The sequence below is a fragment of the Labrus mixtus genome, chromosome 1 (genome assembly GCF_963584025.1).
Source record: "Labrus mixtus chromosome 1, fLabMix1.1, whole genome shotgun sequence".
In the NCBI taxonomy this organism is placed as follows: Eukaryota; Metazoa; Chordata; class Actinopteri; order Labriformes; family Labridae; genus Labrus; species Labrus mixtus.
This window is the reverse complement of record NC_083612.1, coordinates 22526117-22542881: the sequence shown is the minus strand read 5'-3', so window position 1 is coordinate 22542881 and position 16765 is coordinate 22526117. Positions and strand designations below refer to the sequence as shown.

Genomic DNA, 16765 nt, shown 5'->3' with positions numbered 1-16765 from the left:
TGTTTTCTCTCAAAATGACGTCCTGAAGAGATTTGGATATCAAGTTGAATCTTATTTTTTCTCATTCTTCCCCACGTTGTTTAGGATAACTGTATTGTAAGTGGTTATAAACTATGACACTTAAAAATAAAAGTATGCCACAAAACATTGTAACAGTGCAAGTTAGATTATTGTGTATTCACAAGATTATATGGGTTTCAAGGTGAAATCTTCTGTACAAACAACACTTTTAATAAATAGAAGTAAAATTAATACACACAAGACATTCTGTACAACAAAGACAGTTAGTGTTACTGACAACATACAACATACTCAGGGGACGACAGAGATTACAGAGAAGCATTTGTGATAAATGACAGTGTTGTTTCTCCATCTGATCAGTGTTGGGTCTACAAAAGAGAAAAAAAAAGTTAAAAAGATCCTAAATATTGCTCTGAAGTTTTCATTTGATAAAGTAATGAGTTTCCAGCAGCATATGTCACCAAGGTCTTCTGGTTTGTTCCTTAATATTACATGATATATTTGTTATGGCTGTTATCAATGATAACTCATTATGTCCATCACATATGAGATTTATATTAGACAACGTAGATCCAAGTGCATGTTTCATCAGGTTATAATTAATCAATAATGTATTCTTTGGTATGGACATATGGCTCAGAGTCAAACCCTCAGGAGCTTCTGTGACTTCTTTACACACAGTCATAAGTACTGTAAAGCAAGAAATCCACATTTGATCAGTGATAAGCTGTTTAACCTCAGTGCATACATGATAAAATGTTCAAAACAAGCACAGTGCATTTATGTTCAGAAACAAAAGAACTACAGATTGTCAGAGCAGTGTTTTGAGTGCTACATTGAGGGCCAACATTTTCAAGTTCTTCTTCTTCCCGTGCCTCTTTAGAAATAAAGGTTTTATTTGGGGTAAATCATCTACTTAGTGCAGTCTGTTGTTTCCAGATAAATGCTTTAGCCTGGACTCAAATGTGTAATTTGCACACAATATAAATAATGTATTACTATTTTCATGATTGTAATTTTTTTTTTTTTTTTTTACATTTTCATTTTCATACTACAAAAGTGCGGGAGCATCCCATTCAAGGGGATTTACTTAAATTCTTACTTTGTTATAATTTATCCCTTTTTCCTTTTAGTAGTTGAAAGGTTGGAGCACTCAGCTTTAGTTGTTTGGTGTTCCCTTTATATATACATAGACTACTACACCTTGAAATTTGTCTCACAACCCCCCACAATGCTTTTTGTGTCCTCATTGTCATAGAAATATTATTTAAATACTTAGTGCATAATTTGGTTAAAGGCATCCATGCAAGAGTTCCTCATTCTTTTTTTCCAATGTGTCCACATTAAACAACTAAAACCACCAAGGGACTTAATATGCCTTTTTGTCCTAACCCCCCCGCTGTTACTTCTTAATGTATGGTTTCCCCTTTGACAAAGACACAATGTGCTACTTAATCAAAAAGATTCATTGCAGCTTCAATACCTTTATAGTAAGGGTTAGTTCAGATGGTTGCAATGCTGATGTATATTGCAGTTTTGGCTTAAATATATGTTAAATTAATTATGTAATTAGAATTATGTCAGCCATTAGTGACAACTGATCATGGTAATATATTAAATGTATTTATTGTCTCTAAGCAACACCTATAAAATGAGTGCATATTTTTTAAACACATTTTGTTATTAGATTTTTGTATGTGCAAGAAAATGCACTAAAAACAGACTTTTCACAAAACTATTTTGTGCACACGGGGCAAAGTTCATCTCTTCTCTCACTATTGATACTTCAATTTTTTTTTGAATCTCGTACACAAGTGTTCTATTCACGGCATACTGTTAACAGATCACATATAATTTGTTGTGTTGTAGTCTGTTCTGTTTTAACTGGATTATGGCTGTAGTTAGTTACCAACATTTAGACACAATGATATATAAAGATATTGTTGTTAATGGATAATCAATAATTGTGGCATATGTTTCCTCAGTGCTATACACTTGGAAACCCATGTCTCTGTCATGATTAAATAAAATATCAAACATAACATATAAAAAGCTGTTTAAAGAGTAGGTTTTTTTTGTACAGTCACCTTTGTTTACACGTTGGAAATGCTCTCAATCAAACAAAATGAGGGGGTAATCTCTGATTAGAGTGAAATGACCAGCATTTTTATCAGAGCTTTGCAGCATTATTGCAGTTCAGTCTGGCACTTAAACTGGACAAACCTCAATGAATCCAGAGTGACATTACAAAGTGTAAAAAAGTAAAAATAGATAAAAACAAACAGCAACCACTGATTAACATATTATACATGACTTAAAAAAACCACTCATCTCAGCCCATCAACCCAACAGTGGGATGGTCTTTGCTTTCCAGCCAGTCGAGTCCACTTGAATGTGCCGCCTCGCTGGTTATTTGCTGAAAGAGCGCATCATTCACAAACTCCTCCTCCTCCCTGGCAGTATTTTGATATTGCCCTTGCTGCTGGTTTGGGTCAAACAAAAGGTTTGTGTCCAGTGTGTTCAGGTCATTGATGCTGTTGGAGAGCTCAGATGTCATTCTGATTTCACACGGGAAATCTGCTCCCCCTGACGTTAGTTCTGACACCTGCTCCATGAGCTGACATCCAGCAGTGAGCCCGTTGTCTGTCAGGAGGTCTTTCACTGAACTGCTAAAATCACACTGCTGATGCTGCTGGTGATCTTCTAGATGCTGCTGTGAGCTCAAAGAGACTCCCGAGACCATTTGCTCTCTGCTGGCACCTGCTGACTGAATCATTTGTTCATTAATAGCATTTTCCATGAGGTAATTTGGCCTCTGTAACATGCACGTGCCAGTGGACTCAGAGGTCATCAGGCTAAGTTGATTGCCACTACAAGAAAGGTTGTTGTCAGACTCAAGGAGCTGGGTGAGGTTCATACGTGCAGTGTAGCTGGAAGGTAAATTATTGATGCCCAAACCCCGCACAGAGTCATCGTGGGGCCCATCTAGCTTGCTCAGAAGGACACTGGTGATGTTTTTGCTGTTGCATTGTTGGCCCTGTGCAGGCAGGACCTCAGTTTGCATCATGACATTAAGCGGCACAGAATGACTCCTCTGGGCCATGCTGCTCACCCCGAGATTTGTCTGCGTGTTTGCAAAAATATTCAACACTTCAGGCGTCACGGGAGAGTTAAAGGGAGACACGACTGAACGAGGGATATGTGGAAGGTTTCCTGTGTTTCCGGTAAAATTCCTCTGATGCACTGCAGGGCTCACACTGCGACATCGGAAAGCAGGCGAGTTTGTGGCTTTGTTATCCAGAGGGGCGGGCACAGCAAAACCCTCCTGCTTAGCCATGCTATTGACCTGCTGCTGCACAGGAGAGATGGGGGTCAAGCAGCCAAAATGGCTGTCGTGGTGCCTAGCGTGAGGGATGGCAAAGGCGTGAGGTTTTTGAAACTGGTCGCCTATCAGGCCTTGATAGCTGGGGAGGATTCCCATTCCGTTGTTTGATTTGTTTAAGCTCCCACTGCTGCTGTTGTAACTGTTACTCATCCACTCCAGCCTGGTCTTGTCTGGGTGGGTGGCCATTGGTCTCTGCATGGGCTTGATGGGGCTGCTGGAGACTGTGCTGCCGTCATGGAAACCGGTGATGCTGGAGTTGATGGGTGTAAATGCAAACGGGTTCCTGCACTCCACTGGACTGGGGGGCACATTGCTGCTGCAGTTGGAGTGAGGAGTACCGACCGGGGTGTGCCGGCTGCTTCCCAGTGCGCTGTCCACCGGAGTGGTGGAGGCGATGCGGGAGAACGGGCTCTCTCCAGTGAGGCCTTGGACTCCTCCCATAATTTCTGAAGTTGGTGTGGGTGTTGGAGTTTTGATGGGGTTGCTGTTGCTGCTGCTGCTGTTTGCAGCATGATAGAAGGCTGTCATGGACTTATTGGTGGGCATGATGCTGTCTGACATCACGGTCTGTTGGCCTGGCATTGCAACACCATCTCCAAACTCCTGCATGTTGTTAAGCTTCATCTGCTCCTCCATCTGCACTAGCTCCTCCACAATGCTGTCCTGAGTCACGTCATCGTCAAAGGAAAAGTAGTTCATGTCAGTCTGCATGGGGAGCTGGCTCGATGATGAAGTCTGATTGAAAAAGTGTACATTTTCAGCAGCATTGTTAGACAGCATGTAGGTCTGTTGTTGTTGTTGTTGTTGTTGTTGTTGTTGATGTTGTTGTTGCAGTTCAGAGTTTAAACCAACATCACCCACACCTGGATGTCTTTGGAGGTTGTGGTCATTAGGTATGGCATGTGCGTTAGACACTGTGTGCCCCTGCTGTTGCTGTGTAAATGCATGACTGACTGAGGAGCTAGTTTCCATAACACTTGAAGTGTTTTTCCTCTGCATTGAGCTTACTGTTTTGGCAGCAGAGAAGCATCCACTGGCTCTGAAAGTTGACGTGCACAGTGCTTGGTCCTGAGTGGAAGAGCTCATTTTTGTCTCTACCTCCCTGGTTGCTGGTGCACTTTCAGGTCTAGTTGGAGCTCCTGGCCTGGAGACATTGGCAAATGTGTTTCTATTACTGTATCCAAAACCAGCGCCCTCCACTGAATGTTGTGGCATAAAAATCCTCTTAACTGGAGAAAGGTCTGGGCTGAGGCCTGAACGTTTCCTGAGGCTTTTAGTGGCTAAAAAACCTTCCTTTGCTGATGTTACACTGCTGCTTTCCCCAAATGAAGGCACTCTGCTGGTGTTCATTGAAGAAACAGTGCTGGCATTCATGATGGAAGGGGTTGAGTGCATATGACCTGTATTAGTAGTGCTATTATTTCTGTTTTCTGCTGCTGCCACAGTGTTAGTGCTTATGGATGTCTTTGTGTTCCATTCAGTGCTGTGTGATATTTCCTCCAGACCCAGGTAGCCTTTAGTCCGAGGTATGGGTACACTGGCAGCCCTTTGCCCAGCCCTTTGCACAGCTCCTCCAGCTCTATTTGCCATTACTCCTTGAGTCAAAACTAGACTGCTAGGATTATGCATTTGGCTGTTTTTATGTATAGCTTCAACTTCCATTTCAACATCGATGGTAGGGGTGTTAGCAGTCGGCCCTGGTCTGGCTGGCGGGGCTAGGATGGGGATTGCAGAGGTGCTCCTCATGCTTTGATTGTTGCTGATGTCATCTGCAACTGCAGAAATGCTAATGCCTGCGGACGCTGGCCGCAGAGTGGTGTTTGTTAGAGAGGTGGTGCTGCTGCTGCTGTTGGTTGTGAGCGGTATGGCTGTCATCTTCACCAAACTGACTGGGCTGACATGACAAGTGGTCATCACAGTCTTTATGGGACTGTTGCCGATGATCATGGTGGAGGGCGAGCGCAGTGCGACAGTAGGAGAAGGCTTGGGCAGGATTTGTGCATAGCGCTGCCGAGCAGAACGTTCTCCCGCTAGATTGGCTAAAATATTTTGAGGGGTTTTTGGGCTCTGTTTCACTGCTTGAACCGGCTGGGACACCATTTGGAAGTTGATGGGCAGCACTTTGTTCTCCACTGTTGCCATAGTGCTGGGAGACATCAGCTGGCGGCCTCGCTGAACCTAGAGAGGGGGAAGCCAATCAGACAGAGGAACAACTCAATTCGGCTATTCATTATATTTTTGCATGTGGTGTTTCTTTGTTATTAAAGCACGTACATGTCTGGCCAAGGTTTATGAGTTATAGTACAGTAAATGGTTTATTTATTTAGTTTACCTTACTATATGTTTTGTTGAATGTAAATGGATGTTGGTTCTGTTCTGTAAGATGACTACAACCCAATGACCAATCGTCTTTTTTCACTTTCTGATTTGAATGACTTAGCAGAGATGGTTTTAAAATGGTCAGGAATTCGCACAAATTGATTCAGTTGTATTACTTTCTTGGCTGATTAATTACAGTACATAGTTAAAAGAGTCCTGCTTTCTCACCGTGATAGGGCTGGGTACGGCAGTGACCATGATGCCTATGGTTGGCTGAGGCGACGGAGGCGTCGGACTCGCACAGGGCATACCATCATCTGTCCTCCTTGCTGGTCCCTCCCCAGGCGAAGGAGACTGCAGCTTCTGTTCCTGTTGCTTCCTCTGAATCTTCCTCTGGAGCTGCTGCTTTGCATCGACAGATGGTGAGGACAGCGTTGTCACATGAGGCTGGTAGGAGTGAGCCTCAGAAGTGGGGACGAACGCCGAGACTGCTGGAGGAGTATGAACCTCTAAAGGAATAGGATTTGTTGTTGTAGGAAAAAAAGTATTAACCACATTACTACAATATGAAAATACATTGATGTATAAGCTGAAGTTTAAATTGATTTGAGAATTAGACATCACAAAACAAAGAAATAATAAGTTTTTATTGTTTATGTTGAGACTAGTTCCTTCTGCAGCAACTGTTAATCTTTCTGGGGACCGCATATTAAAAAACTCCAAATTAATTATTTATTACAAATACATTATATGTAAATATTGTAATATGTATTACATAAGATAATAAAGACGTTCATACATATAAATATAACATTATTTATTTGGTTTTTAAAAAAATTAAAAACCAAAGAAACCCTAACTCAATAACACCAATAGCTGATCAACTTTATCATATGTAAGAGAAACTTTTTAAAAAGGACCAAAAAAGCCCAAACAAATGAGAACTAACTAACAGTTGCAGACATGAGTCCACACATGATTACACAAAGAGATCATATATTAAAAGTTACACAATATCAAAGAGGGATTTCGGTTTACCCAGTCTGTCTTAAAATGCACTTGCACTTACTGATTTTCTGAAGCAGACTGGAATAAATGGGCAGTAACAGCCATTAGCCACCAGAGGCCACTACATACCTTTTTCCAACACAGTGGGGCAGACATGAGCTGAGTCTTACCTGTTGCTGTGCCGGTAGTAATGGTGAGAGCTGCTAAAGACTTGTTGCTGATGTAATGGCTGTCAATGAGGAAGCGAGCTAGCTCCTCCACTGCATCAAACTGGCGTTTCAGAACCTTTTGGGCCCACTCACACACCAGATCGCACGCCGCAAATCGAACCTCCTCCTTGATGTTGTTCAGCTGCCCTGCTGACTCCAGAAGGTCACACTGGAGCTACACACAATGCATAAAAGGTCAAATATATATGACAAATACTTTACAAAGAGATTGTGTTTTATAATGCAAAAGTTATAATGAAATGTCAATAAGGAAGTTGTAAATGTACTTACTACATCGCCTGATTTATGGTTATCGAGAGTGGGCAAAGATGGCATGTGAACAAAGGGCCTCTTTCTGAGTCCACTATAGCAATATGTAAGCTTGTTAAGATCAACAACTTGTGGTCCAACAAAAACAAACATGGTAATAACAACAATACATAACCATTGTACACCAATCATTATCATTTTCATATCAAAATCTATAACATCAAATTTATGAAAGTTTATATTCATTACTGAAACAGTTTACAAACTAGGCAGCACAAAAGACCAATATTGCCACACTATAATGAGACAGCATACACAATGGACACTTAGGAGTCCAAAAGGGGCAGCAGGCTTGGTGGAGTAATAAGTTCCAGTTCATATTTAAATGTTTATGCCTGATCTGACTGTGATATCAAGTTTTATGGCCCATGTTCTAATGTTGTACCACCAATACATTCTTTATGTAGCATAAAAAAATGTTTTTCTGTATTTTAATATGAATGCAAGATTTGTCTATTCTACAAACGTAATAAATATTAAGATGAGAAAAACCCAACGACATGGCAGACTTTGTAGAGTGTAGAGTGTAGATTGACACAGTAAAAAAAAAAAAAACAGGACCACGCAGGTTCTTTAGCTTTACAGAAAAGATGAACTGCAGTGGTACTGATCTGTATCAAATGTTTTGTACTGTTTTCCTGACAAGAGTTTGAACCTTGTTACACACCTTCAATCAAAAGGGTGATGATGCCTTGCACAGAAACATTATCTTAAGTCAAAATACATGTATCCATTTATAAGCTATCTATCACAAAGAGCTGTGACTGAAACCTCTTGAATACATTCAGAAAACAACATGGACCTTGCTTAAACAGTGCTAATACATTTGCATTACACCATATATATATAACTTATGCAATAAAAAAACATTTGATTAATTTTCATTTTCGTTTGTTTTAGTGAAAACAGAAAGGCATCCAAGTCTACTTAAATTCAACTTAAAATATATTTTTCTGATGCTGTGTTTCTATCAGTGTTCAGATCAATTTAATCACTTTCAGGTTAAAACTTTAATTTAAATTTAACATGTTGATAATGAACCAGATACTTTTTAGATTGTATTTTAAACAAGTGGTTATATTTGGTAATATTGTATGAATGCATCATTAATCCAAGTTTCTTTGAGCATTCAAAGGGAAACCCCTTCAAGTTTTTCCATATTACAAGACATGAATTAATAAGTTATGATCTCACCTTACATTAAGATACTTTTGAACCTGAATGACTAAAGGTCATTAACAAGTACATAGTTGTGGAAAAAACGGACACAATTAAGTCATGGAGGTCAAAATTACAGACTCCCCTTGGGCCTCTGTATTATGCTTGTGCTTCTGAGGCAGAGGGGGACTTTATTTCATTTCTCATCTATATTTAGAGAGCTTATGAACTGCAACAGCAGATGGTCTGTGACCAGAGACAGAGGCCAGACGGTTAAAACCCATTCCAGTAAAGGATATTTAGATTTTCCTCTCATGCCAAGTCGGCGCGCTTTCATATTGGGGAAGACATTTTTCATCATTTTTCCAAAGTCTGCAGCACTCAGCGGGTGGTAGTTCAAATTGTCACAGAAGCTCCTGAAACGCAAATAAGAAAAGAAACAGTCAGGTCAGTCTGAAATCAAACAGCAGTCAATGCCTTGAATCCTAAAAATGTATCATCACACTGAGCAAGACAAATTTCCCCAATTAACAGCTACCTTGCAGCTCCCCTCGGCAGAGAACTTTAGTGTCTTTCAGCTGATTGTTTCAGTGTTAAAGCACATTACAGAAACTTTTGGGTTCATTCAGATTCTTTCCTATGTTCTAGCAAAAAGTGTTTTCAAGCTAAAAAAGATTTGATAAGTACAGGACACTCCCTCTCTAATTAGCAGACACTATGATGATCTATTAGGGAGTTAAGTAGATTTAAAATAAAAAGAACAATGTTTTCATCAGTAGCTGGTGGAGACCAAAAGAGAGCAAATAGAAGAAATGAAGGTGTTAATCTGTAACTGCTGGACAACTAAATGGACACCTCTTTGCTAAAATGTTCACTTAATACCAACTAAAAGGTGAATTTTTTGTCAGTGTGTATTTAGATCCTGTTGTTTTCCCCCAGAGAGGTCAAAACATCTCAGCTAAAGCAAGTTCAAATGTATAATAAGTGAAGCTAAAGAGTGTAGAACTGCAACACTGGAGTTTAATTGTGGCTCACAGTTTGACACATTTGTAAACGAGAACATGCAAACTACTCTGGGTGACAACCATATCTGACATTCCCATCTTACACAAAGTGCTAAGTACTTTTGTAATGTGTTAAAATCCCCCCCCCCCCCCCCCCCCCCCCCCATGAAAGACTTTATGAAGAGTTTATGAACTCTTTCTTTCTTTGGGACTTATGAAACAAAATTTAACTATAAAGTGTGAAAACTGATTTAGAGTGGATTGGCTTCATCGAATGAGTCAAAAAAACAACAACAAAGTGTTACGCATTGCATCTCTTTAAAGATGTTTCACGTGTCTATCCGAAAGGCGCCAATATTTCTGGAGGGCGCAGTATTTCTGATCTGTTAGAGTTAAAAAGACAGTTACATAACACTGTCAGAACATTTCAATGGCTGTCTCAGACTTTCCATTCTAATATTACCAACACATGTTGCTCTCTGTGATTCCCATGCCTGCAACGTCTATTTATACAGACGCTTCAGCAACCGGAGGAAGAATCTCACACATTAGTAGCTTATCCATTCAAAGGTTCAACGCCAATGAAAACCATTCAAATACAACAAGAAGTCTACCGTTGAGTTGTGGAAAAAATAAGAGTTTGTGTTTAATATGAAACTATAAATGTAACAATAAAGTCTCAGCTTGAAATTGGTTAGTCGTGTAAAAATGTATCCATGTGTGTAGCAAACATTTTACTCTGTTTGAACGTACTTGTATTCATCGTAGACTTCCTGTTTGGGAAGAGACGTCTCTGGGTATTCCTCTAAATGATCACGGATCCAGCTGAACGCATGCATCTGCTGTGTGCGGCTCGATGACAGGGCACTCTGGTCACTGAGAAAAGATGTGGATCATTTATTGACTGAATATAATGACAAAAGCAACAACATACTACAGACTAAAGTCACTCAACTCAGGTCCTGAGTGTGTGTGAAATAATAACTATTTTTCTATCGTATTTATGTCTGTGGGCAGGTGTATTCTTACCTTTTTTCAGTGCAGCTGCTGGGACCAGAAGGCAACTTAAGGTAGAGGTAGAGTTTTTCTATGTCAGAGAACTTCTCCACATCTTGCTGTAAAAATAAAATAGAGTTTTAATATTTGACCGTTTTATTCATCAAGAAAAAATACCATCCAAAGCAGAGCAGTGTGAAAGATCCCGACCACAATGAGACAGATTGAAGAGATCTTTATGTGCAAGCATGCATGTAGCTGCCCTAACCCTAACCCTAACTCTACCAGAGGATACATTTTATTGACTCTAGTTTTTTTTTTTTCATTACTGGACGTTGTATGCCTTTATTTTAGAGATAGGACAGTGGATATAGTCAGGAATCAGAAAGAAAGAGTATGTGGAATGAAATGTGGTAAAGGAGCCACAGGTCGGATTCGAATCCATAGTACACACGCGCTAACCGCTAGGCTACCGGCGCCCCCAGCTTTGGTAAATTGTAGTAAAAAGTATCTACAACTGCTGACACTATTTTCACAATCTGGTTCAAACAAGCATCAACATCTCTTCCAGTTTAGTAGTAATTAATGCCCCTAACTTTTCATCCAATGACATTAACAGATTGAAATTTGTATTGGTCTATTCGATGATGAAACAACTTGCCAATCTAACGAGAGTCCAATCATCTATAGTTTGTTTTGTCTTACTGGCGTTAGCATGTAGCTCAAAGGATCCCAATCATCAGGTGATATAATTTAAATCATTGTCAGATAGGGAAGAAGATTACAAATTCAAAAGTAAAAGAATGATTGGAGGTTGAATAGTTAGAAATAATTCATCAGACTTCAGCAACCCACTCCTTCCTTCTGCGTGAGGCCACATTAGTGACTACTCACATAAACCCTGAGTTTTTTTTATAAACAACGAGTGCAAAAAAAGGCCTCTTCTTCAACACCAATTCATGCTGCTGTTTTAGTAGAGTTCATCTTGATTCCAAAATTGCACCGGTGCAGTACAGTAAGTGGAGTACTCACACAAAATCTATGTGCAATTCTATGAAAATGCTGTTTTGGGTAATCCATAAACTACATTTCATTCGTGCACCATCCCTTTAAGTTAAGCATCCGTTCTAGAAGTGAGCAGCATGGAAAAGTTTTACTTGAGCTTAAGCTTCGCAGCGTATAGTTACAAAGTATAAATATTCTGCCTTGATACTGATATAGAGAAGAGACACAAACATGTCCACGGGAACAGTATGAACACAGAGAGGGAGTAGGGGAGCGTGTAAGGTGAACTACAATCCTCTGCTGTTAGCCCTTCTGACGAGACAGCTCGCTGCCTGCTGCTGAGTGCACAGACATACATGTCTTCACTCGGAAATATTCACTCTCTCAATTGGCTCCTAAGAATAAATTCTGTTCTGTGTGTGTGCTCACTCTTTAACCACTTGGTTGTTAGGGAACCACAGCTCACCCACAGCTGATTATACAGTAACAGAGGGCAGCCATGAACCAGACATGTAAATACAAGAAGTTGTTTTAAATTAAGAAATGTTCAACTTTATCAGTTGGTGTTTACTATGATCTGTATTTCTAATGATGCTCCACATGAACCTTTGTAGTGTATCATTCTGAGGACATTGTTGGCCTGTGTACACAAGAAGAACTATCAAACATGTAACAGAGAGCCACATAACTGAGAAAACTTGGTGGAGATACACTGATTGGTATATGAATTGACTCAGCGATTATAAATAGCTAGATGAGCGGTTTATCAATGCAGACATTTCTACAATAAAAATTCCTAATAATTTTGGTTTTAGCTTATTTTGAATGAAAAGCAGCTGGTTTTACTCTACAAAGTAATACATTTTTAGCTTAGCTTTGTGTCGAGTTGTTTTTAATAATAATACATTTTTACCCTCTGTCTAAAGAACATGCTACACACAGATAGTCTGAAATACACACACATGCACAAACAGGATCCTATGGACATGCATTAAGGCTAGGTTTCAGAGTGAGGGGGCTGCCCACAGCAAGCACTCCTGAACTGGTGGGAGGGTTCGATGCCTTGCTCAAGGGCACCTCGGCAGTGCTCAGGAAGTGGACTGGCACCTCTCAAGCTACCAGGGCCCTGACTACAGGTACTCTGAAGAGCTCATTCATGTTGAATAACACACTGATTTAAACTCCATTCAGAGAGGAGAAAACTATTACTGAGAGCATATCTGAACCATCACTGAAGCTGCCGTCAGAGGTTTATCTCTTGTTTCATCATTCATAGAGTCTCACTGCAAATCAGTATGAGTGTCCCTGAATTATCGGCCCATCACACAGACTTTACACTGAGCTGACATCCTGGGGAAGAACACTTTTTCTAGGGTCTGGGCAAGTTGAACAAATCTTCAACCTTCTTTCAAATATAAATGGCATCATACACCTTACATTGATTGAGGTCATAACAATCATCCAGTAGACGTCACCATGTCAGTATAGATGTCAAGTTTTTATTAGTTGTTTCTTAAGATCTGCATCAGACTGATCTGTCCTTTCTTTGTAAATGTATACAAGAAGGGGCAAAAGGCCCATAATCAAACAAATTCAGCTCTATGTTCTTGAACCAAAAATAAACAATGAATTGTATGCAATTTTTACCCCCAAAAACCTTTGTAAGAAAAAAAAAAAGATTAAAACTGCAATTTGAAAAAAAAAAAAGAGTAAAGAATACTTACCAGAATGTTTTCCACTTTTGATTGAACGGATTTGCTGCAAAATGAAACATAGTATAAATTAGTATGAAGCTGGTGTAACATGAGCGCTTATAACTAAAGTCTATTTATTTATAAAGCACAGGAATGTTTGGTATGTGTCGACCCTCCCTTTAGCATCTCTCAGGTCATATATCCCACGCCAGGAACATATGTTGTCATATGTAAAAAAAGGGGGAGAGAGAGAGAGAGAGAGGGAGAGAGACACTGGTATTATTGTCTCTGACAGACGGCTTTTATCACACAGGGCAGAGTGTTTCATGGACTGGCATAGAGTAAATATACTTTACATCTGTCTTATACCATTTTAATTCAACCTTGAAGGCAGAATTCGATATATATATATGTATATATATACATACATATATAATATATATAATGTTCCACTCATAACTCATAGATGTCTTTCTCAATGTAATACTTAAACATATTTTAAGAAATGCAAAAAGATATATTATCACTTCAAGTTCCCGGATGTTCCAACTCTATTTTCTGTCATCTATACACTACCAACTGTATATTCTTCATTAGTGGGCCGTTTCTCTCAAGAATACAGTACACATATAAAGTTCAGAACAATGAGTTTATCCTGTGTGACAGTTTTGTGGAAGATTACATATTCAGGCAAAAACAAGAATAAGAGGGCATTCATCCTAAAGCTCCAGACTGATTCAAACCACAAAGAGTCGCACCAGAAACATGTTTAACCTCTCCTGGTCTAGTTCTTAATCTGCAGTCCAGTCAGGATGTTGTTGACGGTGAGACAGAAGGCAGGTTGAATTCAAGAGACAGGTCAGAATCAAGGGATGCCCTAAGCCATGACAAGAACAGTTCACTTTAATTTACTGTAACCAGGGGGCCGGAGCTTTCCTAGTACGGGAACGGCCATCATTAAGCTGTTTGTGAGCAGATTTGGCAGCTAGGTCAACTCACTGACACATGACACTTGGTTAAGAAAAAGTAAAAAAATAAAATAATACCAGAGACATTTCTGATAAGATCTTGTGATATATTCCCTGCTGAAATTCAACATAAGTTGTTGATAATGTAAATGAACTTCCTGACACCAAGACTGTCTCATTCGACAAAGAAGGTCTGAGAAGCAGGTCGTCAAGGTGAACGTCAACATTTATGCCCTAATCCTCTTAAGGGTTAAAGATATTGAGAGCAGGACGAATCAGGGACATGAAGGGTTAGCACATGGAGGGCGGGGACAGGTGTCTGCCGATATTTTGGAAGGACAGAATCGTCGCTGCCGATATTTCAGTATCAATATTCAAGTGAAATAGAGACACCGGTCACAGACAACTATTTCAATGTGACTCTTTGTGCTGATTTTGAAAGAGAATGGTATCCTACTTTGAAAAATATTACAAGTGTTGCTAGTGTGAAACTATTTGTATCCCCACAAATATGAGGAGGATCACGCCTGCCTATACAATTCAAATCATTAATAGCCGAAAAAACATTAAGGACAAACTGCTTTCTGGTGGTTCAGTCTCTTGACATTTTCTGGCTGTTTGACATATAAGTGGTAGTGCTCAGCTTTATTCAGACACAAAAGGGCATTTCAGTAAGAACACAGCATGAAACAATAGCAACCGCTGATTATATAAAGAATCATCATGGTATAAAAGATTGGTATTATTTTCTTATACTGTCAATCTTAACTTTTACTCGCTCCTAGTCCTTGCATTCAGTTTGTTTAAATACTTCTTGTTTGTTTGTGAATAGCCATTGGTGCCAGTCGTCCTTATTCATAGCTACTAATTTTATCTTCACATTCATTTAAAGCTAAGTATTGTTGATGCAAACAAAATACATTCAGGCTCTCTCACTTAGATTCGTTTATATACAACCATTCGAACACTCAGTCATAAGAAATGGTCATTTCAGGAAACGCAGGTCAGTGGGTTCAGTAAGCTCTTTTAAATATGCGGCTGTGAACGTAATTTGGATAATTAGAATAATATAATAGGTTTGAATGAACTGAATAGCCAATTGATCCTCTGCTACAGATACCACAACATGTATACTGCTGTTTTTAATGCATGTCTGAAGTATTCTGATCATGGAAATGGAGAGAACTGAGTGTAAATGCAGTCAGGAAGAATGAAGATGTTTACAACTGTGATGATGCTTTTGACCAATCAGTAAATAAAGAAATGAGAAGGAACATGTGAGGTAAATGGTAAACAGACTGTACTTCTGTAGCGCTTCTTTAGTCTTCAGGCCACTCAAAGCGCTTTTACACTACATGTCATATTGACACCACATTCTACACTGATGGCAGGGTGCCGGTCAATATTAACTAATCCCATTCACACAAAGTCACACACCAAGCGCTATGCCATCAGGAGCAACGTGGGGTTCAGTGTCTTGTCTTAAAATCATTATCCATAGAATTACTGGTGACTTTAAGTGTCATAATGATAAAGCAGAATGACAGATAAAGAACAAACACCTCAGGATTGCCAACGTCTATCGGATCAACAGATTATGATGCCAAAAAATGCTTTATGGTAAATTTTAATAAAACATGTCCAACATGATACCACTTTAATATTACAGTTCACTTTTAAATAAGCTGATATGTTTGAAAAGTCATCTCCTGCAGCTTAACAGTTGATATAAAAACTGAGTGCTATAAAAACTTGTTGAAAATAAGAAAATGTACATTAACATAAATCCTCCCGATCTCAGCCTGAACTACAAAGCCACTGATGACATCACTAAATTATGTGTGTACTGGACTCCCAGCTTGGACACTACATTTTAATAGATAGTCAAAGCTACTGTCCATACAGTGATGAAATGTGACTGGGAACACTTACACTTATGTGAGTACTGCACCTCGATAATAACTGAAATACTTTAGTTTAGCACTTCCATTCAATTCTATTCTTACTTCATTTCAGTGGAAAGTACTTAAATAGCCTACTTGTGTTTACACTGCCAATCAATTCCAGTGTGAAATGTTGCATTACTAAGTTGACTTGTTTTAACAGCTTCTCTTACTTTGCTATTATTCATCTATACTTTAAGCATTTGATCAGTTTATAAAATGAGATGCACTGCTGTAGATTAAACCACCGTATGTAAAACCGGCTTCACCAGTAGCAGGCTATGAAGTATCATTAAAGAGTATCAGTTTGAATTAGAAATAAGTTAGGATATTGTACTTAAGACTAAAATTCTGCTCAAACAGTGCTATTTACTTTACTGATATACTTCAATATCATTCACTTTTGCATGCAGGTCTACAGTCCTACTTGTAATGAACTACTCCTGTGTTATGATGTTGTGACTCGCACCAAGTAAACACCGCTTACTTGAAACTAAAGGGTTCGGATAATGAATGTTTTTCTAGATTTCCCTCACAGAATCAAAGCCTGCACACTGTAGTATGTGAACACCTCCTCACCAGATGGAGTTCTTGATCCGAAGCTGCAGGGCACTGGCCTCGGCGCCCTGCAGCCCGGGGAGCAGGCCGGGCAGGCTCCTCGCCACCCCGCTGTCCGACTGCTGCTGGGGGTCTTCCTCTGCCATCACAGTGGGCCTCGGGACCGG

The 16765-nt window shown here is 39.5% G+C and overlaps 1 protein-coding gene across 1 annotated transcript; it reads right to left on the bottom strand.

The window, feature by feature from the left end:
* Nucleotides 1–1451: 1451 nt before the first annotated feature.
* On the bottom strand, nt 1452–16755 carry LOC132974680 (DNA-binding protein RFX7-like). Its single transcript, XM_061038907.1, has 9 exons — nt 16620–16755; nt 13160–13193; nt 10464–10549; nt 10188–10310; nt 8730–8846; nt 7234–7318; nt 6904–7117; nt 5954–6234; nt 1452–5584 (listed from the first exon to the last, which is right to left on the bottom strand). Exons 1-9 carry the CDS (start codon nt 16742–16744, stop codon nt 2354–2356), a joined length of 4296 nt encoding a protein of 1431 aa, XP_060894890.1. The 5' UTR covers nt 16745–16755; the 3' UTR covers nt 1452–2353.
* Nucleotides 16756–16765: the final 10 nt, after the last annotated feature.